The 23,364-nt window shown below is 41.2% G+C and overlaps 2 protein-coding genes across 2 annotated transcripts in view; both read left to right on the top strand.

Moving 5' to 3' along the window:
• The first annotated feature begins 2,911 nt into the window (after positions 1-2,911).
• Positions 2,912-11,340, top strand: LOC139395054 (RRP15-like protein). The gene is made up of 5 exons (XM_071142844.1): positions 2,912-2,996; positions 3,812-4,161; positions 4,389-4,486; positions 7,660-7,849; positions 10,783-11,340. The coding sequence occupies exons 1-5, from the start codon at positions 2,948-2,950 to the stop codon at positions 10,939-10,941; spliced, it is 846 nt and encodes a 281-aa protein (XP_070998945.1). The 5' UTR covers positions 2,912-2,947; the 3' UTR covers positions 10,942-11,340.
• Positions 11,341-14,354: 3,014 nt separating this feature from the next.
• Positions 14,355-23,364, top strand: part of LOC139395028 (transforming growth factor beta-2 proprotein-like) — a 34,412-nt gene continuing 25,402 nt past the window's right edge. The window contains exon 1 of the mRNA XM_071142842.1: positions 14,355-15,796. Within this exon, the coding sequence (XP_070998943.1) occupies positions 15,451-15,796 (346 nt within the window). The 5' untranslated portion in view covers positions 14,355-15,450. The remainder of the gene's footprint in view (positions 15,797-23,364) is intronic.

The following is a 23,364-nucleotide window of genomic DNA, read 5'->3' as shown; positions in this document are numbered from 1 at the left end:
CCCATAACATGATGCATCCACCACTATGCTTGAAAGTATGGAGAGTTTGTACTTAGTAATGAGTTATATTGGATTTTCCCCAAATATAACAGTTCGTATTCGGGACAAAAAGTGAATTGCTTTGACACATTTGTTGCAGTATTACTTTAGTGCCTTATTGCAAAGAGGATGCATGTTATAAAATATTAGAATTTTGTACAGGCTTTCCTCTTTTCACTCTGTCAATTAGGTTACTATTGTGGAGAAATTACAATGTTACAATGTAATCCTTAGTTTTCTCCTATCACAGATATTAAACAATGTAAGTGTCATGAAGTCACCATTGGCCTCATGGTGAAATCCCTGAGCGGTTTCCTTCCTCTCCATCAACTAAGTTAGAAAGGACACCTGTATCTTTGCAGTGACTGGGTGTATTGATACACCTTCTAATGTGTAATTAATAACTTCACCATGCTCAAAGGGATATTCAATGTTTGATTTTTTATGTATCTACCAATAGGTGCCCTTCTTTGCGAGGTCTTAGGTCTGTGTGAGTAAATCTGTGTTTGAAATTTACTGCTTGACTGAGGGACCTTACAGATCATTTTATGTGTGGGGTAATGAGGTAATCATTCAAAAATCATGTTAAACACTATTGTTGCACATAGAGTAGGTCCATGCAACTTATTATATGACTTGTTAAGCAAATGTTTACTCCTGAACTGTAGGCTTGCCATAATAAAGGATTTTAATACTTATTGACTCAAGACATTTCAGTTTTCGTTTATAATTGATTTGCAAAAATGTCTGAATACATAATTCCACTTTGACATTATAGGGTATTGTGCATAGGCCAGTGACCAAACAAATCGTAATTTAATCCATTGTAAAGCAACAAAATGTGGAAAAAGAGAAGGGGTGTGAAATAATTTCTGAAGGCATTGTTTAATATATGCTAATCTAATCCTATTTATTTGTATTATTTTGTATATGTTATCTGTAAATAGTTCAATAAAGTTTTCAATTTGTACTATCAACTTCTTTTTTGTTCCAGACAAATACCATCAAGACTTCCAGTGGTGTCAGGTTACATACTGACAGCTGCTGGTCCACTGTCTTGTCAGTTCACCTCCGCTTATAAGAGGATGTAGTTCGACATTTAACATTGCAACCCTGAGGGATTGGTGGAGGAGGAACTCCACTTTACACGACTACAGGATATGATTTGAGATTGGTCGCAGAGTTACAAAGCAATCATAGAGACTGAAACACACAGGAGGACCTCAGGTAAGTGGCATGAGAACACAAACGGTAAATGACACTCATGCCAACAGTCACACCTAGATCCAATTTACTGACTGTAAATTGCTCTGGATAAAAGCATTTGCTAAAATGACCAAAATGTAAATACAAAAATGAACACTTGCAAAGCACTCTGTTTATTTTTTTAAATGAGCTCCATCCCTAAACGAGACCAATTTTCTTCGGGTCAGACCAAATCGGAACAGGTCTATGTTTGGGCCAAATCAAGGCCGGTCCAGACCGGACCAAATCTGAACCAAACAACATCTGTGGTTATAGTTCTATATACATATTCTCACATATTCACAGAGTCCACCGGTTTAACAAAGTACAACACATAATATATGTGTAGGGTATTAGCCTTCAGTGCCCATAGGCATTAACCCCCTTTTTCACATTTAATTGTGTTACAAAGTGGATTCAAATTGATTTAATTTAGATTTTTTTTTCATGATCTTCACAAAATATTCCAAGTGGAAACATTTTAAAGTACATGTTAGAAACACCTTTAGCAGCCATTATAGCTGTGAGTCTTTTTGCCTAAATCCCAAAGAGCTGTGCACATCTGGATTGTGCAATATTTATTTCACTAGGCAAGTCAGTTAAGAACACATTCTTATTTTCAATGACAGCCTAGGAACAGTGGGTTAACTGCCTTGTTCAGGGATAGAACAACAGATTTTTACTTTGTCAACTCGGGGATTCAATCTTGCAACCTTTCGGTTACTAGTCCAACACTCTAACCACTAGGCTACCTGTCGCCGCAATATACTTGACAAAAACGGCATGTGTGCGTGTGTGTGTGTGTGTGCGTGCGTGCGTGTGTGTTTGGAGCAGTCAAGGACCCTCGGGGTGGCTTGCAGGCAGTGTTTTTTGTATAGTACAAATGTCATGGAGTCGGAAGGCCGAACCTCAGTTAAATTAGCCAATAATAATCTTCAGTCAAGTTTGCCTAAAGGTCGGCAGATGGCGATATTGGGGTACGCATGCAGCCGGCTATACACTCATATCCCTGGTTCGTACATAAAACATTCTCCAGTCAGGCTGCATACTGTTTGTGAAACACCATTTTCCACCACCATGCTAGAGTGGCTAATGGTAGGTAGGTAGGTCGGCTAGCTATAGCAACTTAGTTTAATGCACTGACTGTAAATCGCTCTGGATAAAAAAAACATGACAAATGTAAATGTAAAAATTAACACTTGCAAAGCACTGGGTATTTTTTTTTTTTGAATGAGCTCCAGCACTAAACAAGACCAAATTTTGTCGGTCCGTACTGGACCAAATCGCTGAGCGCGATATGCAACATCTGGGTCGAGCATTCCTATCCATTAGCGAAGCATGATGGTGGAAGAGGAAGTTTCATAAAGAAAGTACATAAATTTCCCCAATTTTTTTTCCTGCCTTCTCACCATTAAATCGAGTTAAGGAGGAAATCGACACCTTCGCAGCCTGAATGGAGAATGTTTTACGTATGAACCGGTCCACAGGGGATACAAGTGTATAGCTGGCTGCATGCAGTCCATTTGATGGTAAGATGAAACGGCTCAATATCGCCATCTGCCGGCCTTTGGACTACAGTCAAGTCAAGTGGGAACTTTTTATACGGAACTAAACATCACGGAACGGAACGTTGTTCACGGAATGGTTTCAGTGCTGCACAATAATGGCATCTGTGGAAAAGGCACATGTGGAGAACTCAGCTGTGATATTAGGTAAGCTTTAATCGTTTTTCTTAGAATTGTTCAAAAGAAGTATAGGCAGCTAGCTAGATGATTAACCTTGTATCGTTGGTCTCTCCCAGACTCAACAGACTGGACTCAAGCCTGGTAGCTAAGCTAGCTATAGCATTGGCACTCTAGCATGATCAGATAATCTATGGCTGTACGTTAAGTATCTAAAAAGTTACATTAAACCCTGTGGAGTCTTAGTTAGGCAGATCAACGTACTAGCTAGATATGGTACTTGCTTCCCCGTTTTGGGGGGGGGGGGGGGGGCTCCCGAGTGGCGCAACGGTCTAAGGCATTGCATCTCATTGCCTGATTCGTCACTTACAGACACCCTGGTTCGAATCCAGGCTGTATCACAACCGGCCGTGATTGGGAGTCCCATAGGTTGGCCCAGCGTCTTCCTGGTTTGGCCGGTGTAGGCCGCCATTGTAAATAAGAATTTGTTCTTAACTGACTTGCCTAGTTAATAAAGTGAAATAATAAACCAAAACCTAAAAAGTAGCTAGCCTATGTGACGTAACTTGGCTAGTTTAGGGAGCTAACTTAGATAATTGGTTAGCAAGCTGTCTGTGTAACATTTGTAACATTTGATCGAATCAATACTTAATGCCCAGCCTTAGATTGTAGCTAGTGTTTATAGAGAAGCATGAACAATGCAATTAGGTGTTAATTAACTGTCTGCTAGGTTAAGCTAGATCTGAAATGGCAGAGCTAAATTTTGTTTTGAATTTGCAACCTATTTAAGCCTAGCAATTATTTGTATAAGTCAATATGATAAATGCCTTATTTTCACACATCAGAAGAGGATTCTGAGCCCCAGGAGGACCACAGTGCTGAGAGTGATGATTCTGACAGCGGGAGCGATGGAGAGGGGTCAGAGGATGGAGGAAGTGATGACGGAAAAGAGGATGGAGAGAGTGATGGGGAGCAGGCTAAGTATGGAGGGAGCGAAGGAGAGAAAGAAGAGGGTGAAGGCAACAGAGAAGCAGATGATGTAGACACCAACCCCAATGCTGGATGGGCGGAGGCCATGGCCAAGATTCTGCAGAAGAAAACGCCAGCAAGCAAACCCAGCATCCTGCTGAAGAACAAAGAGCTGGACAAGATGAAGGAGAAGGAGAAGAAGGAGAGTCTGGAGAGGAAGAAACAGGTACTGTTTATTTTCATGTCTGTACATGTTTGTGTGTCTGTATCTGTGTCAATTTCTCACTTTAATGAACACAGGTATTAAACTGGTTATTTGAAATCAGATGATAGCCTGATAACAGAAATGTCCTTAGACCAGTTCACCTGGCGTTAAATTGCACCCATGGCATTTATTCAGTACAGCTTGCCTGTATGTACGTGCTTAATAACTTTTTTTTCCCTGGCCGCCAGACTGATAAAAAGCGAGCTTGGGAGATGATGTGTCGAGAGAAACCAGACGTTGTAAAAGACCGAGAGAATGAGAGGAACCTGCAGAGAGTTGCTACCAGGTACAAACACACGTGTGCCGCTTACAGACCTACAGTGCCTTCAGAAAGTATTCACACCACGTGACTTTTTCCAAATGTTGTCGTGTTAAAGCCTGATTTTAAAATGGATTCAATTTCGATTTTTGGTCACTGGCCTACACACACAATACCCCATAATGTCAAAGTGGAATTATGTTGTTTTTTTGTTTTGTTTTTTACAAATGAATGAAAAGCTGAAATGTCTTGAATCAATAAGTACAGTGCATTCGGAAAGTATTCAGACACCTTGACTTTTCCCACATTTTGTTACTTTCCAGCCTTATTCTAAAATTGATTTCATTGTTTTTACCCCCCTCAATCTACACACAACACCCCATAATGACAGCAAAGAAAGTTTAGAATTTTTTGCAAAAGTATTAAAAGTAAAACACATACCTTATTTACATAAGTATTCAGTACTTTGTTGATGCAATTACAGCCTGGAGTCTTCTTGGGTATGATGCTACAAGCTTAGCCATGCCTATATTTGGGGAGTTTCTCCCATTCTTCTCTGCGGATCCTCTCAAGCTCCTTCAGGTTAGATGAGGAACGTCGCTGCACAGATATTTTGAAGTCACTCCAGAGATGTTCGATCGGGTTCAAGCCCGATCTGGCTGGGCCACTGAAGGATATTCAGAGAGACATGTCCCAAAGCCACTCCTGCATTGTCTTGGCTGTGTGCTTAGGGTCGTTGTCCTGTTGGAAGATGAACCTTCGCCTCAGTCAGAAGTCCTGAGCACTCTGGTGCAGGTTTTCATCAAGGATCTCTCTGTACTTTGCTCCCTTCATCTTTCTCTCAATCCTGACTAGTCTCCCAGTCCCTGCTGCTGAAAAACATCCCCACACATGATGCTGCCCCCACCATGCTTCACTGTAGGGATCTTGCCAGGTTTCCTCCAGACATGACACTTGGCATTCAGGCCAAAGTGTTGAATCTTGTTTTCATCAGACCAGTGAATCTTGTTTCTCATGGTCAGAGTCCTTTAGGCGTTCCAAGTTGGCTATCATGTGCCTTTTTACTGAGGAATGGCTTTCTGTCTGGCCAGTCTACCATAAAGGCCTGATTGGTGGAGTGCTGCAGAGATGGTTGTCCTTCTGGAAGGTTCTCTCATCTCTACAGAGGAGGTCTGGAGCTCTGCCAGAGTGACCACCGGGTTCTTGGTCACCTTCCTGACCAAGGCCCTTCTCCTCCAATTGCTCGGTTTGGCCTGGCGGCCAGCTCTAGGAAGAGTCTTGGTTATTCCAAACTTATTCCATTTAAGAATGATGGAGGCCACTGTTTTTGGACCTTGAATGCTACAGAAATGTTTTGGTACCCTTCCCCAGATTTGTGCCTCAACACAATCTTGTCTCGGAGCTCTACAGACAATTCCTTTGACCTCATGGCTTGGTTTTTGTTCTGACATGCACTGTCAGAATCATGTCTAATTAATTTAATTTACCACAGGCGGTCTCCAATCAATTTGTAGAAACATTTCAAAGGTGATCAATGGAAACAGGATGCACCTGAGCTCAATTTCTAGTCTCATAGCAATGGGTCTGAATACTTAAGTAAATGTGTTTGTGTTTTTGCTTTGTCATTATGGGGTAGATAAGGTAGATTGAGGGATTTGAATTTTATACATTTTTGAGTAAGGCTGTAACATAACGTGGAAAAGGTCTAGGGGTCTGAATACTTTCTGAATGTACTGTATTCAACCCCATTGTTGTAAGGAGTCGCATGATAACTTGCATGGGCTCACTCTGCCATAATAGAGCTTAACATAATTTGTTTAATGACTACCGCATCTCTGTACCGCATACATACAATTATCTTTAAGTTCCCTCAGTCGAGCAGTGAATTTCAAACAGGTTCAACCACAGAGACCAGGGAAGTTTTCCAATTCCTCACAAAGAAGGGCATCTATTGGTATACTAAAAAAAACAATGTAAGCAGACATTTAATATCCCTTTGGAAGGTGTATCAACACACCAAGTCACAACAAAGCTACAGGAGTCCTTCCTAACTCAGTTGCCAGAGAGGAAGGAAACCTCTCAGGGATTTCTCTTTTAAATGGTGACTTTAAAACGGTTAGTTTAATGGCTGTGATAGTAGAAAACTGAGGATGGATCAACAATTTTGTAGCTACTCCACAATACTAACCTAATTGACAGAGTGAAAGGGAAGCCTGTACAGTATACAACTATTCCTGAACATGCACCCTGTTTGCAACAACACACGAAAGTAATACTGCAAAAAATGTGGCAAAGCAATTCACTTTTTGTCCTGAATACAACATGTTTATGTTTGGGACAATCCAATAAAACACATTACTGAGTACCATGCGCCATATTTTCAAGCATAGTGGTGGCTGCAACATGTTATGGGTATGCCTGTAATCGTTAAGGACTGGGGGAGTTTTTCAGGATGAGAAACTAAACAAGAATGGAGCCAAGCACAGGCAAAATCCTTTCCACCAGACACTGGGAGATTAATTCACCTTTCAGCAGGACAATAATCTGACCAAATATACACTGGAGTTGCTTACCAAGAAGACAGTGAATGTTCCTGAATGGCAGAGTAAGTTTCAGCTTAAATCTCCTTGAAGATCTATGTCAAGACCTGGAAATGGTTGTCTAGCAATGATCAACAACCAACTTGACAGAGCTTGATGAATTTTGAAAAGTATAATGGCCAAATGTTGTACAATTCAGGTGTGCAAAGCTCTTAGAGACTTACCCAGAAAGACTCACTGCTGTAATTGCTGCCGATGGTGATTCTAACATGTATTGATTTAGTGGTGTGAATGCTTATGTAAATTATTATTATTATTATTTTTTTTACATTTTCAATAAATTAGTTAATATTTCTAAACCTGTTTCCATTTTATTATGGGGATTTGTGTGTAGATGGGTGGAAAAAAAGCACCTTTAAACCATTTTGAATTCACGCTGTAACACAACAAAAGGTGTAATTCAACAGCATATCGCTTAATGATGATACAATGCCTGCCATTTGAGGATGGCGATAACAAAATTATTAGATCAGGAAAAAATCCCATGCATTTATGATTATGTGCTAAATATAAGCGCCACAAAATATTACAATTAATCTTACAGTGAATTGGCTTTAAATTCTACCAGAATGACAGTGTGATGTGTGTAACTCTCCACAGGGGGGTAGTACAGCTGTTCAACGCTGTGAGGAAGCACCAGAAAACGGTGGATGAGAAGGTGAAGGAGGCGGGCGGCTCGGAGAGGAAGAAGGCCAAGCTCCTCTCCTCTGTCTCCAAGAAAGACTTCATCAACGTGCTGCGTGGCACAGAGGGAGGCAGCGAGGTTGTCACCAAGACAGAGAGACAGATGGTGAGTTTCATCCCCGATACCTCTCTCTCCCACTGATGTGTTGTTTTCCCAGAGTTGGTCTTAAGGCAGGTGCTAAATTCACCCCCCCACTAAAGATTTATTGCAGCTAAAGTGTAAATTGCAGCCAGTTGTAGTTGTGCTGAATATAATAGTTATAATTCCATTCTCCCGGATGCCAGTCGCTGTGCACCAATGCACCTCACTCACATGGCTCTCTCAGCTATATCAATTCTTATTAGTTGGGTCCTTCTCACAGGCCTAGCAGCTCCGAAGTAGCCTACAAGACACACACTTCTTATCGAATTCTGATGCGCACTTTGAAGATGTTAGAAGAACTGTCCACATTTGCTTTTCCTCAGCCAACAAGACAAGTAAACAAACAGCAAAATCACTCGCCTATGTCAATGTTCTATACCCCATAGCAAGAAAGTTAACCTAATCTATTGGTTAGCTTGTCGTTCTGTGCGAGGAAAAAAAACATTTGAATCAGACTCTGGGGCAGTTGTGGGACGATGGATCCCAAATTTATACAACCACTACACATATTTTTTTAAATATTTTTTTTAAGCAATAGATCAAGTTTAGCTTAATTTAGATATATATATATTATTATTTTTATTTATTTTTTTACATTATAAGCAATGCGCACACGGCAGTAGGCTACGTGCAAATGTTCCAATATGCAGTGGTCGAAAAAGTACCTAATTGTCATACTTGAGTAAAAGTAAAGATGCCTTCATAAAAAAGTAAAAGTGAATGTCACCCAGTAAAATAATAATTGAGTAAAAGTCTTAGTGTTTGGTTTTAAATGTACTTACATATCAAAAATAAAAGTGAAACTATGTATCATTTCATATTCCTTATATTAAACAAACCAGACAGCACAATTTTCTTGTTTTTTAAATTTACGGATAGCCAGGGGCACACTCCAACCCTCACGCACAATTTACAAACTAAGCATTTGTGTTTAGTGAGTCTGCCAGATCTGAGGCGGTAGGGATGGCCAGGCATGTTTTCTTGATAAGTGTGTGAATTGGACAATTTTTCGGTCCTGCTAAGCATTCAAAATATAACGAGTACTTTTGGGTGTCAGGGAAAATTAAAGGAGTAAAAAGTACATTATTTTCTTTAGGTATTGTAGTGAAGTAAAAGTTGTCAAATACCCAAGAAAACTACTTAAGTAGTACATTAAAGTAGAGGTCGACCGATTATGATTTTTCAACGCGATACTGATTTATTGGAGGACCCAAAAAAGCCGATAACGATTAATCGGTAGATATTTGTATTTTTTTTGTAATAATGACAATTACAACAATCCTGAATGAACACTTATTTTAACTTAATATAGTACATCAATAAAATCTATTTAGCCTCAAATAAATAATGAAACATGTTCAATTTGGTTTAAATAATGCAAAAACAGTGTTGGAGAAGAAAGTAAAAGTGCAATATGTGCCATGTAAAAAGCTTACGTTTAAGTTCCTTAAACGTTTAAGTTCATGGTAGAAATAGTTTTAGTTACTTAGCTCCGTGGTCCTGGAATTCTCTCCTGAACATTTTAAAATGTTATCTAGTTTCGTTGGTGGAGTTTAAACACTTGATCGATGTATATAATCATAGAAGAGTGTAATTGTTTTTAGGCCAGCTGTTTTTGGTCAAGATGTTTCTTTTTAATGTAATGTGTAATTGTTGTGCTCTATATGTGTGTGTGTTTATAGTTTTGTTTAATGTTCTGGTAGTGTAAGTAAGTTGTTTTGTCTGAAACGTTGTTCCCCCTGCTGCTATTGGACCAGGTCTCTCTTGGAAAAGAGATGTTATCTCAATGAGAGAACCTGTGTAAATAAAGGTAAAATAATAATTATGTACAAATCTGGCAAATTAGTTTGCAACGAGCCACTCGGCCCAAATTGTTGCATATACCCTGACTCTGCGTGCAAGGAACGCAAGAGAAGTGACACAATTTCCCTAGTTAATATTGCCTGCTAACATGGATCTAAATATGCAGGTTTAAAAATATATATACTTCGGTGTATTGATTTTAAGAAAGGCAAAAGATGTTTATGGTTAGGCACATTCGTGCAACGATTGTGCTTTGTTCAGCAATATACTTTTGTTAAATTATCACCCGTTTGGCGAAGTAGGCTGTGATTTGATGATAAATTAACAGGCACTGCATTGATTATATGCAACGCAGGACCGGCTAATTAACCTAGTAATATCATCAACTGTGTAATTAACTAGTGATTATGTGAAGATTGATTGTTTTTTATAAGATAAGTTTAATGCTAGCTAGCAACTTACCTTGGCTTACTGCACTCGCTTCACAGGTGGTCAGCCTGCCACGCAGTTGACTCATGGAATGCAATGTAATCGGCGTCCACAAATGCCGATTGTTATAAGAACTTTAAATCAGCCCTAATTAATCGGCCAACCTCTAATAAATATAGAGAGAGCTGTCATACTAACAGCAGCACCATAGGGACAGTCTGACATACTAACAGGGCCGCTGGGCTGGCACTGGAGATTGAAGGGTTTAGATTGGGGATTGGCATCAAACTACCATCTATTGCGTCTAGGAAATGTTTCAGACGCCCAAACCCAGGATATTTTTCTGGTGATTGACATGGGATTTTAACATTAATAAAATGCGTCTTGTATAGGGCAGGTCTGTAATAATTGCCACCATAACCGCTTATTTAATGTAATAATTTAATAAATATTCTCTGGAGTGGCCTGTTGTGAAGTGTAGTTTCCCTTGATGTCCACATGGTGGCACTGTTGGCTGTGGGATGTTGTGAAACTTTCTTGGAGACTATTGTTATGAGACTGAGGAGTTGGGAGTTATAGTGGTGGTCTATTCTATAAAAAACGGATCATGTATGGGTAATAAGTACCATCTTTGTAAAAAGCTAATATATTTTGTTTGTGTATAGACTGGCAGGGAGGCAGAAGAGAAACCAGCCTGGAGCGTGCTGAGAGACGACTTTATGATGGGAGCCTCCATGAAGGACTGGGACAAGGAGAGCGACGAGGAGGGGGGCGAGCAGGAGGCACCAGAGGGTGTGGAGGACGACAACAGCGAGTCGGACTGAGCAGACTGGCCCATCTAAGTGTGTGTATGACTGAGCACGCCCAGGACTGTGTGTGTACACAAGACCGTGCCTTTTGAGTCCACTGTGAGGAATGGAGCTAAAGGGTCCTGCATCGCTGAGATCAGCTCAACCCAGCCTCCCTCTCCTATTCCCCCAGAGGCAGCTCTACCAGGCCAGAATTTTCTATATGGAACAAGGAGCTGAAGAAAGACTGCGGTCCAGGTCCTGTTCTGGCCCACAATGCTTTGGGTCAGGATACCTAGTTTGTGTAATGCTGGTGCTCTCTGGCTTGTCAAGGTCCCACTGAACATTTTTCCATCTGAACTCTGCTGTGTATATAGACCCTTTTCCCCCCTAACAGTTGCATGCCCCTCAATAAAAAGCCAGTTGATAAACATTTCCCTTTTCAGTTTTGTGTTTAATTGTTATTTGGTGAACTGAGTTATAGCACTAGTTTAACTAAAGACTTATTGATGTTTTTATACACTGTGTACAAAACATTATGCACACCTGCTATTTCCATGAGACTGACCAGGTGAAAGCTATGATCCTTATTGATGTCACTTGTTAATTCCCCTTCAATGTGTAGATGAGGGGGAGGGGGCCGGTTAAAGAAAGATTTTTAAGAATTGAGACATGGATTGTGTATGTGTTCCATTCAGGGGGTGAATGGTCCAGGCACATAAGATTTAAGAACTGCAACCCTGCTGGGTTTTTCACGCTCAACAGTTTCCTGTGTGTATCAAGAATGGTCCACCACCCAAAGGACATCCAGACAACTTGACACAACTGTGTTAAGCATTGGAGTCAACATGGACCAGCATCACCGTGGAACTCTTTCGGCACCTTGTGGAGGCTGTTCTGAGGTCAAGGGGGGGGGGGGGTGCAAATCAATATTAGGAAGTTGTTCTTAATGTTTTGTACACTGTGTTTATCTAGTTTATTTCATACATTTTATATATTTATTTTATGCAGTGGTGGAAAAAGTACCCAATTGTCATACTTGAGTAAAAGTGGAGATACCTTTTAATAGAAAGTTACTCAAGTAAAAGTGGAAGTCAACCTGTAAAATACTACTTGAGTAAAAAGTATTTGGTTTTAAATATATTTAAGTATTAAAAGTATAAATAATTAAAAATTCCTTATGTTAAGCAAAGCAGACAGCACCATTTTCTTGTTTTTAAAATGTATGTGTCGCAAGGGTCACATTATTTACAAAAGATGCATTTGTGTTTAGTGAGTCTCTTGATAAGTGCATGAATTTGACAATTTTCCTGTCCTACGCATTCAAAATGTAACTAGTACTTTTGGTTGTCAGGGAAAATGTGTGGAGTAAAAAGTAAAACATTATTTTAGGAATGTAGTAAAGTACCAGTCTCAAATATAAATAGTAAAGTACAGATACTCCAAAACACTACTTTAGTACTTTAAAGTATTTTTTATTTAAGCACTTGACACCACTGGTTTTTACGTGGTATGGTTGTAGTGATCATATGACAAACAAAAGATGTAGTAGACATGCTCCCTGACTGTCAGAGAATGTGAGATGCCCTGCTGATGACCCCTCGGAGAGGAAATGTGTGTGTGTGTGTGTGCCAGAGTGCACAGAACAGCTGGTGACATTGAGTTGCTGTCCCACTACATGAACCTCTCGTTTTGTGGTGCCCACCCCGTTTTACACACTGCTTGCCTGCGTGTGTCTACTGGACGGTTGCCAAGGTGACAGCCCTCACATCGGAGTGACCCTAAGCGGCAAGTTGATGTGGCGACTGCCCAGTGGCAGTTCTGCTGACTCCTCTTTTCTCTTTCTCTCCCTTTCGCTTCTTTAAAAAATATTTTTTTAAAAACCCTGCCACACTCACACAAGTAGTGGAAATATTTGCAAAGCGCCCTTATCGCCGCAAGGAGAATGCCGCCACGTCTCAGCCGACCTGTCTCCACCGCTTAGAGCGCCCATTCGTCATGGCAACACTGCGACCTGCCACTATGGAATGCCAGGGCTCTCCTGGCTCTGTTGACACACTGCTAGAAAACCAGCCTGCTATGTCATCTCATCCTCTTCAGTCTATATGGTATTGTCCTCTGTCCCTCTCTATTAGGTCCAGCTGTCCCTTTGCTGCTCTGACCTGGGCCATGTTCATTAGGCACAAAGTGGAAGAAAATGTAGGTAATTAACGAGGTACTACCTGAATGTGCCCAATAAGACACACTTGTTTTCTGTCATTTTGTCAGTGTGCCCAAATGAACACAACCCAAGGGTTTTCCTGAGCCGGTGTACAGGGATTGTAGAGATGGAGTTACTAATACAGGTTCACTGGGTTTAAAAGAATGATATAGGGATATCTACAGGCGCAGAAGGAGATTAAACATGACAGGATCACTCACTACATATGTTTAGAGGGCTTTAAAGTAACAATGGTGTTCTGTCTGTGTTACTGTACCGTATACTTTGACCGGTCATGGTGTGTTCAACACTGAGCAGGTGTCGGAGAGGACATGCAGGAACTGCCTTCCCTGTGTGAGATATCTACCTCTATTCCCAATGCATCTCACACACACACACACACTCACACCTCTTGTTGGCCTAAGATGTCTGTGTGGGTATTGATTTAGTGACAACATCTGGTTTACACCAGTAAGTCCGGGCTCTGAGAGAGTTTCTGAGAGCCTGTCATTGCTGATGAATTGCAGGCTTTGGTTTGGGTGGAGTGGGGTCGGAGGTGTGGGGGCAGGGTGAGAGAGAGGGAGGTTTTAGCAGAGACAGGAAAAAAAGCCTTGGCACAGGATGAAAACAGTGGGGTTTTCTTGGGAGCGTAAATGTAAATCAACCTGGCGCATTATGACTGTGAGAGTGAGAATCCAAGAAAATAGAAACAGAGTGGATGCGGGAATGTCCATAAACTCTCATGGCTGACATGGTGCAGTCCCCCTAAAACAGGTGCAGGGATGACAAGAGAGCTGTAGTGTACCACTCCCGAACAAAGTCCCAGAGGAGAACCATTCTAAACATCCCCCATTTAAGAGCTGGATAAAGGGTTTTAAAAATAATGGGCATAACAAATTACTTGTAGTGGTGATGTTGTTTTTATTGAAGTTATTCAAACCTTACGGGAAGCAGTATTCTTGCCAACTTCTGTCGTGTTATTGAGGAGGATTGAGAAAAGAGCATGCATACCCGGAACCCACAAATCAAAGCAGCCTTTATCACGTATTTATCCCGTTCATATAATTTCTCAGGAAGCTCAATGTTATGTTATTGTAATGTTCTTGTAAGTTTTCATCTGCAAGACGTTTCATAAGTGTATGTTTTTACACCGGACTTGTGGATATGGTTATTGAGCTAGTTAGTGGACGCCAAATTATACATCTGGCGTTAGGACCCCGTGGTTGCGCGCAGGGACTTTGCCCGCTGCATTGTCCGGATGGGCACACTAAACACTCAATACAATAAATCGTCTCGTAACCTGAAGTTGAAGGAGTCCCCGGGTCTGAAAGTGACGACCACAACATCCATTTGAAGAAGAAGGAGCACGTGGTTAAGTAAGTCTTATAAATATCCCTCTACAACCGGCCGCATGCTGTTGTGCCACTGGCAACATCAGCTCTGCGGACCGATTTTCAGAGCAAGAAGAGATGGAGGAACGCGTCAACGGTCTACCATTGTATTAAAGGGAAATACCGATTATCTTTATACTTCAACCTACTTGCCATACTTTTGATACACTTTTTCCCCGCATTTTCTCAATTTACATTGACCCAACACATGCGTTATAACAACTTTAATTGGTTATATCTCGTCGAGACGACACCTTGCGAGTACCAGGACGGGTTGATTTTTGCACTGTTGTATGTTCTTCTGTCAAGAACCGCGATGCAACTGCTCAGCGAAGCCCACCTTGATCTTGAGATAGAGAAATCAAAGACGGACTTGTGCTGAGCGCGGTACTGGCCACAGTTGGAAAGCTCGCAGCGCTCTGATGCGGTAGAGGTGTGCTCTAACCCACAGGCTACACGTCTGTTCTGCACAACTGGAGATAGCGAGCTAGCTGGTTGTAGTTTGTTTTTGCTTCAAGGTTTTTATATTAAATCTTGATTGGCATTTAATGGCCACAATTCGGTCTTTTTCGTTTGGACAATTGTAACTTTACACGCGCGTTTAGTATGCGTTTATTGTGAAGTGATTGGTAATATCATACATTGCCTACTGCTGCTGTCTGCTCCCCGCTGCCCGTATAACGGATTTTACAGATTAGTTCACTTCCATGGTTGAATGGATTTCCAGGTACAATTTGAAATACTGTGCTGAAACTGGGATCACAAAACTACCACGTTTCCCAATATTTAGGCCACAAGTAGTTAAGTGTGTAAGCCTATATATCCAATATTTAGGCTTTTTTTCATGTTTATATTGCCTTTCCGTTATATTTAAATATCCTTTCCAAGGCCGCTTTTATCTTTTTTTTTGTCAATATTTCAAGACGCTGCTGTAGTCTACTTTTAGAGTTCACAATGAACTACTGCGTTTTAAGTCTTCTCCTGACCATGGATTTAGCCACTGTGGCCGTCAGTTTGTCTACATGCAGTACGCTGGACATGGATCAGTTTATGAAAAAGCGCATAGAAGCCATCCGTGGACAGATACTGAGCAAGCTGAAGCTCACGAGCCCCCCGGAGACATACCCCAAGCCCGAGGAGGTGTCGCGGGATATCATCGCCATCTATAACAGCACGAGAGACCTGTTGCAGGAGAAAGCCAACGATCGGGCGGCGACGTGTGAGCGCCAACGAAGCGAGGAGGAGTACTACGCAAAAGAGGTTCACAAAATCGACATGCAACCCCCCTACCCCTCTGAGAGTAAGTGTGTGTGTTTGTGTGTGTGTGCGCGCCTGAATACGTGCCAGAGCGCACGCGCACCTGTAACGGTTTAATGCATAATTGAAAAGCTCCAATAACCAGTAATTACCCACTGGGCACAGAAGTCAGTTCAACGTACATTTGGTTGAGTTGACAGCTAGAGTGAAATCAACAAAACATGTCACCATGTCATTGGATTTAGGTTAAAAGTTGCAAATCCAATCAGTTTTCCCCTGTTCGTTTTTGGGTTGAAATGACATGGAAACAACGTTGATTCAGCCAGTTGTTGCTCAGTGTAGTATTATATGCAAAGTTTTCAAAGATCCCCATTCCCTTTATGTATGTCATCGTGTGTGTTTGTGATTATTTTGGGGAAAACTATACAAACTATTCCTGGCACTGTTGCAGCCAGGCAAGCAAAACAACATAATGCGAACCCTGCAGGTCGCCCTGTGCTGCTAGAGCGGTCACCGAAAAAAGTAGCCTGACATGAACCTCTCCTGGGATAGGGGGATCGATTTCCTCCCAGGCTGACTCCCGGCGCCGCCTTGACAATGTGTTATTGCATAGTTATGAGGTAGTAGAAGCAGACTACAATGAAACACTGATTCGATATTTACCTCCTCCCCCCATCTCACTCTAAAGAAAGAGTTTGTATTGTGTATGTTGGTACATTTGTAACATAACACGCAAGTTTTCCCTAATGTTATGTTAATTCAGCGTGTCCTTGCCTGAGTCTCTCCAGCCTGGAGCTGCTTTGTAGATAGGGACAGGGTGAGCTCCAAGGACTCATTGACCTCATAGAGAGGCCTATGAGTATTTACCTGTATCACATTGAAAGAGTGGATTATATCAGTGATAACCTCTTATTCTCAGTGGGCCGCCTCTGAATTCCCGTTTTCCCTGACTGCTATAAACCCTATCAAAATTGATAATACACTCCCACGGCAAGTTCTTCATTGTTTACATGTCAAAAGTATGAAGAGCAGGGCAATCTAAAATATTGTCAGAACAGGTTTATTCCTTTCGTCTCAGGAGGCAGGGGGTGATATTGAGAAAGTGGTGTGTGTGTGTTTTATGTGTAGACCTACACTCCCAAATTGGATTGGATTAATAGGGGTCTGAGATGGCTAACCCTGGGCTCCCAGAGTCACTACAATTACCTAATTTAAAGTTGTTTTTTCCCCCTCCCCTCGCTGCTTTCAAGTAATAAACCACTGTGTTCCTAGCTACATTTTTACACACACATTCATGTTTTCAAAGTCATGGTTGCCTAAACATAATCATATTAAACACAGCTATTGTAATCATTCTGTAATCATTTTTTTTCTCCTCCAGATCAAATGTGAGTACACGGCACTGAGAAAAAATGAATTAGGAGATATTTTATATGCCCCAAGATATATTTTGCATTAAATATTATCCTTGGCCCTGCCCGCTGTATAAATACACCTAAATATGTATAGATCAGGCGATGTGCCAAGCGCAGTCAGGAAGGCATTTACAGGGTATAAATAATCCTGAGTCAACATTCAGAGAAAAAGGCTGATTTTTATTTTTTATTTATCCTTTTTAATCTTCTTCTGACGCTGCTCTACTCTTTAGCTCCTGGGAGGAAAGATGACAAAGAAAGAGACAGGCACATGCACAGCCAAAGACGATACGGATGGCTATTTTTTTAACAGTCGACTGTGTGTGTGTGTGTGTGTGTGTGTGTGTGTGTGTGTGTGTGTGTGTGTGTGTGTGTGTGTGTGTGTGTGTGTGTGTGTGTGTGTGTGTGATCCAGTGTCACAGTGTGAATGTCTTTGCCAGCTAATAATGCACACACATACACACAAGGGTATCAATCTTATCTGGTAGGGTGCCAGGAAGTCCTCAGAGGCAGCACTGTGGGGCACCATGGCACTGGAACTCACACTAATATGTGCACAGGGGAGAGGATGGGCTGTGGAGTGGATTGGACAAGGGGGGATGGCTGGGGTTGAGGGGCGGTGTAGTGGGGGCAGAGACAGAAGCCTGGCAGGCCCACAGTACACTATTTAAACCAGCAAGCAGGCATTATACATATAATACAGAATGCTGCCCTGGGCTCTGCTCTGCCACTTGCTGCATGGAAAATTCCAGCAGGAGACGCACTGTTTCTGGGCTGTGGAGTGGTTGGTAGAAAGATAACCTATCCTTCCCCCATCCCAATCTCTTCCTCTCTCTTTCTCATCTCCCCACTCATTTTTGCCCCTCATTGATACTCATTGGCCCCCATTTAAACTCTTCGCAATGTTTGCCTTCTCTCACGCCCCCTTTCCCAATCTCATATGTACAGGTATGTATGTGTGTGTGTGTGTGCGTGCTGCATGCATTGCGTGTAGGTGTGCTGCATCTTTTTCAACACTGTCACCTAGGTTATGTCATGGGACAGTCTCTCATGATGCTGCATTATGGACTGTACAGTGGCAAGAAAAAGTATATGAACCCTTTGGAAATACCTGGATTTCTGCATAAGTTGGTCATAGAATGTGATCTTCATCTAGGTCACAACAATAGAGAAACACAGTCTGCTTAAACTAATAACACACAAACAATTATATGTTTTCATGTCTTTATTGAACACACTGTGCAAACATTCATGTGTAAGTATGTGAACCCTTGGATTTAATAACTGGTTGACCATCAAACGTTTTCTGTAGTTGCTGATCAGACCTGCACAACGGTCAGGAGGAATTTTGGACCATTCCTCTTTGTAAAACTGTTTCAGTTTAGCAATATTCTTGGGATGTCTGGTGTGAACTGCTCTCTTGAGGTCATGCCACAGCATCTCAATCGGGTTGAGGTCAGGACTCTGACTGGGCCACTCCAGAAGGCGTATTTTCTTCTGTTGAAGCCATTATATTGTTGATTTGCTTCTGTGTTTTGGGTCGTTGTCCTGTTGCATCACCCGACTTCTGTTGAGCTTCAATTGGTGGACAGATAGCCTAACATTCTCCTGCAAAATGTCTTGATACATTTGGGAATTCATTTTTCTGTCGATGATAGCAAGCTGTCCACCCCCAGAGGTAGCAAAGCAGCCCCTTCCAAACAACTCAACTGTAGTTTAATCTGTCCACAGAATATTTTGCCAGTAGCTCTGTGGAACATCCAGATGCACTTTTGCAAACTTCAGACATGCAGCAATGTTTTTTTTTTGGACAGCAGTGGCTTCTTCCGTGGTGCCCTCCCATCAACACCATTCTTGTTTAGTGTTTTACATATCATAGACTCATCAAAAGATATGTTAGCATGTTCCAGAGATTTCTGTAAGTCTTTAGCTGACACTAGGATTCTTCTTAACCTCCTTGAGCATTCTGCGCAATGCTTTTGCAGTCACCTTTGCAGGACGGTCACTTCTAGGGAGAGTAGCAACAGTGCTGAACGTTCTCCATTTATAGACAGTTTGTCTTACCGTGGACTGATGAACATCAAGGCTTTTAGAGATACTTTGGTAACCCTTTCCATCTTTATGCAAGTCAACCAATTCTTAATCTTACTGTATGTCTTCTGAGATCTCTTTTGTTCGAGGCATGGCTCACATCAGGCAATGCTTCTTGTGAATAGCAAACTCAAATTTTGTGAGTGTTTTTTATAGGGCAAGCCAGCTCTAACCAACATCTCCAATTACGTCTCATTGATTGGACTCCAGGTTAGCTGACTCCTGACTCTAATTAGCTCTAATTTGCCCTGCCTACTCTCTAAGTTATTGTATGTCTCCAGTGTGCTATAGCTCTCCTGTGGACTAGAGCTCTCACAGTGACCCTAGTGTGTTTGTGTGTGTGTGTGTGTGTGTGTATGTGTATGTGTGTTGGGGATAGTTTTGCCATTCCCTTTTACCGGGGTGTATATATGTTTAAACTATATGTGTTGCTTGCTTTTATAAAATGGGATTTAGATGATGTCATGCACACAGCATCGTTCAAAGTCAGGGGTTAAACGAATGACCTTATAATTTATCCGCACATGAATTCTGACTTGTTCTTCATGTGCAAACCTTTATTGACTATGATAAATGGTTGGAGAGGAGAAAGCATTATAGCCTAGACTTAAAAGGATGGCATCGTGAGAGTAGCATCACCTATGCTGTCTTGTCCTTGTGATAAGACAGGAATGCTGGTTGGTTCATATTTAGCAGTGGTGGAAAAAGTACCAATTGTCATATTTGAATAAAAGTAAAGATACCTTAATAGAAAATGACTCAAGTAAAAGTGAAAGTCACCCAGTAAAATATTACTTGAGTAAAAGGGGTTGAGAAGACACATTTCAGTTGAATGCATTCAGTTGTACAACTGACTAGGTGTCCCCCTTTCCCTTTCCCTAAAAGTATTTGGTTTAAATATACTTAAGTATCAAAAGTAAATGTAATTGCAAAAATACACTTAAGTATCAAAATAAAAGTAAAACTATAAATCATTTAAAATCCCTTATTTTAAGTAAACCAGATGGCCCTTTTTTTAATTATTTTTTTACATTTACGGATAGCCTGGGGCACACTCCAACACTCAGGCATCATTTACAAACAAAGTATTTGTGCTTAGTGAGTCCGGCAGTCGGGATGATAAATGCTTGCATTGGACCATTTTCCAGTCCCGATAAGTATTCAAAATGTAAACAGGTACTTTTGGGTTTCAGGGAAAATGTATGGAGTAAAAAGTACATTATTTTCTTTGGGAATGTAGTAAAGTAAAAGTAGTCAAAAATATAAATAGTTAAGTCAAGTACAGATACCCCCAAAAAAACTTTTAAGTATTTTTTACTTAAGCACTTTACACTTTACAATGCAAACTTTACAATGCAAACTGTTACAGCTGTACTTGATTATAGAACATTCTGCTCATTATATACTGAACAAAAATATAAACGCAACAATTTCAAAGATGTTACAAAGATGTTACTGAGTCACAGATCATATGAGGAAATCAGTTAATTGAAATAAATAAATTAGGCCCTAATCTATGGATTTCACATGACTTGGGCAAGGACGCAGCCACGGGTAGGCCTGGGAGGGCATAGGCCCACCCACTTGGAAGCCAGGCCCAGCCTTTCAGAATTAGTTTAGCCCACAAAAGGGCTTTATTACAGACATAAATATTCTTCAGCACCCCTCAGACGATCCCTCAGGTGAAGAAGCCGGATGTAGAGGTCCTGGGCTGGCGTGGTTACAAATGGTCTGCGGTTGTGAGGCCGGTTGGACGTACTGCCAACTTCTCTAAAATGACATTGGGGGTGGCTTATGGTAGAGAAATCAACATTAAATTATCTGGAAACAGCTCTGGTGTGCATTCCTGCAGTGATGATGCACACTCCCTCAAAAATGTGACAAAACGGCACATTTTAGAGTGGCCTTTTATTGTCCCCAGCACAAGGTGTACCTGTGTAATGATCATGCTGGTTTAATCAGCTTCTTGATATGCCACACCTGTCAGGTGCAGGGATAATCTTGGCAAAAGAGAAATGCTCACTAACAGGGATGTAAACAAATATCTGCCCAAAATTTGAGAGAAACACACTTTCCGTGCGTATGGAACATTTCTATAATATTTTATTTAATCTCATGAAACATGGGACCAACACTTTACATGTTGCGTTTATATTTTTGTACAATATTGAAGTGCAATCCTCATTCAGAGCAGCCTACTCCTCCCATCATTTTAGTCATATCACTGGAAGTGTTTTGTATTAAACTATATGTGGCATTTGATTTACATTAACGTTAATTTTGGAAATGTACATTGTAGAAAACACGATTACATTGTATATAGTGTAGTAAATTGTACTACACTATCTGAACCACACTCAATGCAGTAGACATTGATATGTTGTACTCACAGCAAATCACTAGACATATTTGCAATTTAATGAGTCGTTGTTGGGCAAACATTTCAAAGTGTTTTAAGAGAGGTCAGCTGTTAAGGAGCTAACACAGTGAGTGCTGTACCAGCGTAAATAGAGACCACATGTTGATTCGGCCTTTTCTTCAGTCATGTGGATTCAAAGGAGCACTAATTATCTAGCCTTTCAACAACACGTCAGTACATTACACTTCGAACAGGTTCTGAACATCAAACTTTACATGGTTCAAATAAAAGGCATTAGTTGGAATCACTTTAGATTTGGAGTGCACCGGTGTTATTTGCTCAGAAAGCCTCATTGATATACGCTGTAGTTTAGTATAGTTAAGGAACACTTTTTTGGGGTGCAGCAACACAACTCTACTAAGGTCAATTCATTGAAAATTAACCTGATAGAACAATGTCCATGTTGCTAATCTGTGACAAACTATGATGCTGATTAATAAGTCTAGAACCAACAGGACCCTGAACAGCTTCTACACCCAAGCCATAAGACTGCTAAATTAGTAAATTAGTTAACCAATAGCTACCCAGACTATCTGCATTGACCCTTTTTCACTAGCTCTTTTGATTCATCACATACGCTGCTGATACTGTTTTATTATCTATCCTGTTGTCTTTATCCCTACCTACTGTATGTGTACGGTGCATTCGGAAAGTATTCAGACCCCTTCCCCTTTTCCACATTTTGTTAAGTTACAGCCTTATTCTAAAATGGATTAAATACATTTTTCTTCTCATCTATCTACAAACAATTTCCCATAATGATGAAGCGAAAAAACAGAAATACCTTGTTCAAATAAGTATTCAGACCCTTTGCTGTGAGACTCAAAATTGAATTCAAGTGCGTCCTTGAGATGTTTCTACAACTTGATTGGAGTCCACCTGTGCTAAATTCAATTGATTGGACATGATTTGGAAAGGCACACACCTGTCTATATAAGGTCCATTAGCTTAAAGTGCATGTCAGAGCAAAAACCAAGCCATGAGGTCGAAGGAATTGTTTGTAGAGCTCCGAGACAGGACCGTGTCGAGGCACAGATCTGGGGAAGGGTACCAAAACATTTCTATAGCATTGAAGGTCCCCAAGAACATAGTGACCTCTATCATTCTTAAATGGAAAAAGTTTGGAACCACCAAGACTCCCCTAAAGCTGGCCACCTGGCCAAACTGAGCAATCGGGCGAGAAGTACCTTGGTCATGGAGGTGACCAAGAACCCGATTGTCACTCTGACAGAGCTCTAGAGTTCCTCTGCTCTGTGGAGATGAGAGAATCTTCTAGAAGGACAGCCATCTCTGCAGCACTCCACCAATCTGGCCTTTATGGTAGAGTGGCCAAGCGGAAGCCACTCCTCGGGAAAAAGCACATGACAGCCTGCTTGGAGTTTGCCAAAAGGCACATAAAGGACTTTCAGACAATGAGAAACAAGATTCTCTAGTCTGATGAAACCAAGATTGAACTCTTTGGCCTGAATGCAAAGCATCACATCTGGAGGAAACCTTGCATCATCCCTACAGTGAAGCATGGTGGTGGGAGCATCATGCTTTGAGGATGTTTTTCAGCTGCAGGGACTGCTAGACTAGTCAGGATCGAGAGTAAGCTGAATGGAGCAAAGTACAGAGAGATCCTTGATGAAAACCTGCTCCAGAGCACTCAGGACCTCAGACTGGTGCGAAGGTTCACCTTCCAAC

This window comes from Oncorhynchus clarkii, chromosome 3, assembly GCF_045791955.1.
Source record: "Oncorhynchus clarkii lewisi isolate Uvic-CL-2024 chromosome 3, UVic_Ocla_1.0, whole genome shotgun sequence".
NCBI classification, from domain to species: Eukaryota; Metazoa; Chordata; class Actinopteri; order Salmoniformes; family Salmonidae; genus Oncorhynchus; species Oncorhynchus clarkii.
Note: the sequence above shows the minus strand (reverse complement) of the source record. Positions and strands in the feature narration are given on the sequence as shown.

Coding starts and splice junctions, on each gene's coding strand:
- LOC139395054 (XM_071142844.1), top strand. CDS start 2,948: ATGGCATCTGTGGAAAAGGCACATGTGGAGAACTCAGCTGTGATATTA. Junction 4,487..7,659: donor CTGCAGAGAGTTGCTACCAG/GTACAAACACAC, acceptor AACTCTCCACAG/GGGGGTAGTACAGCTGTTCA. Junction 7,850..10,782: donor CCAAGACAGAGAGACAGATG/GTGAGTTTCATC, acceptor GTTTGTGTATAG/ACTGGCAGGGAGGCAGAAGA.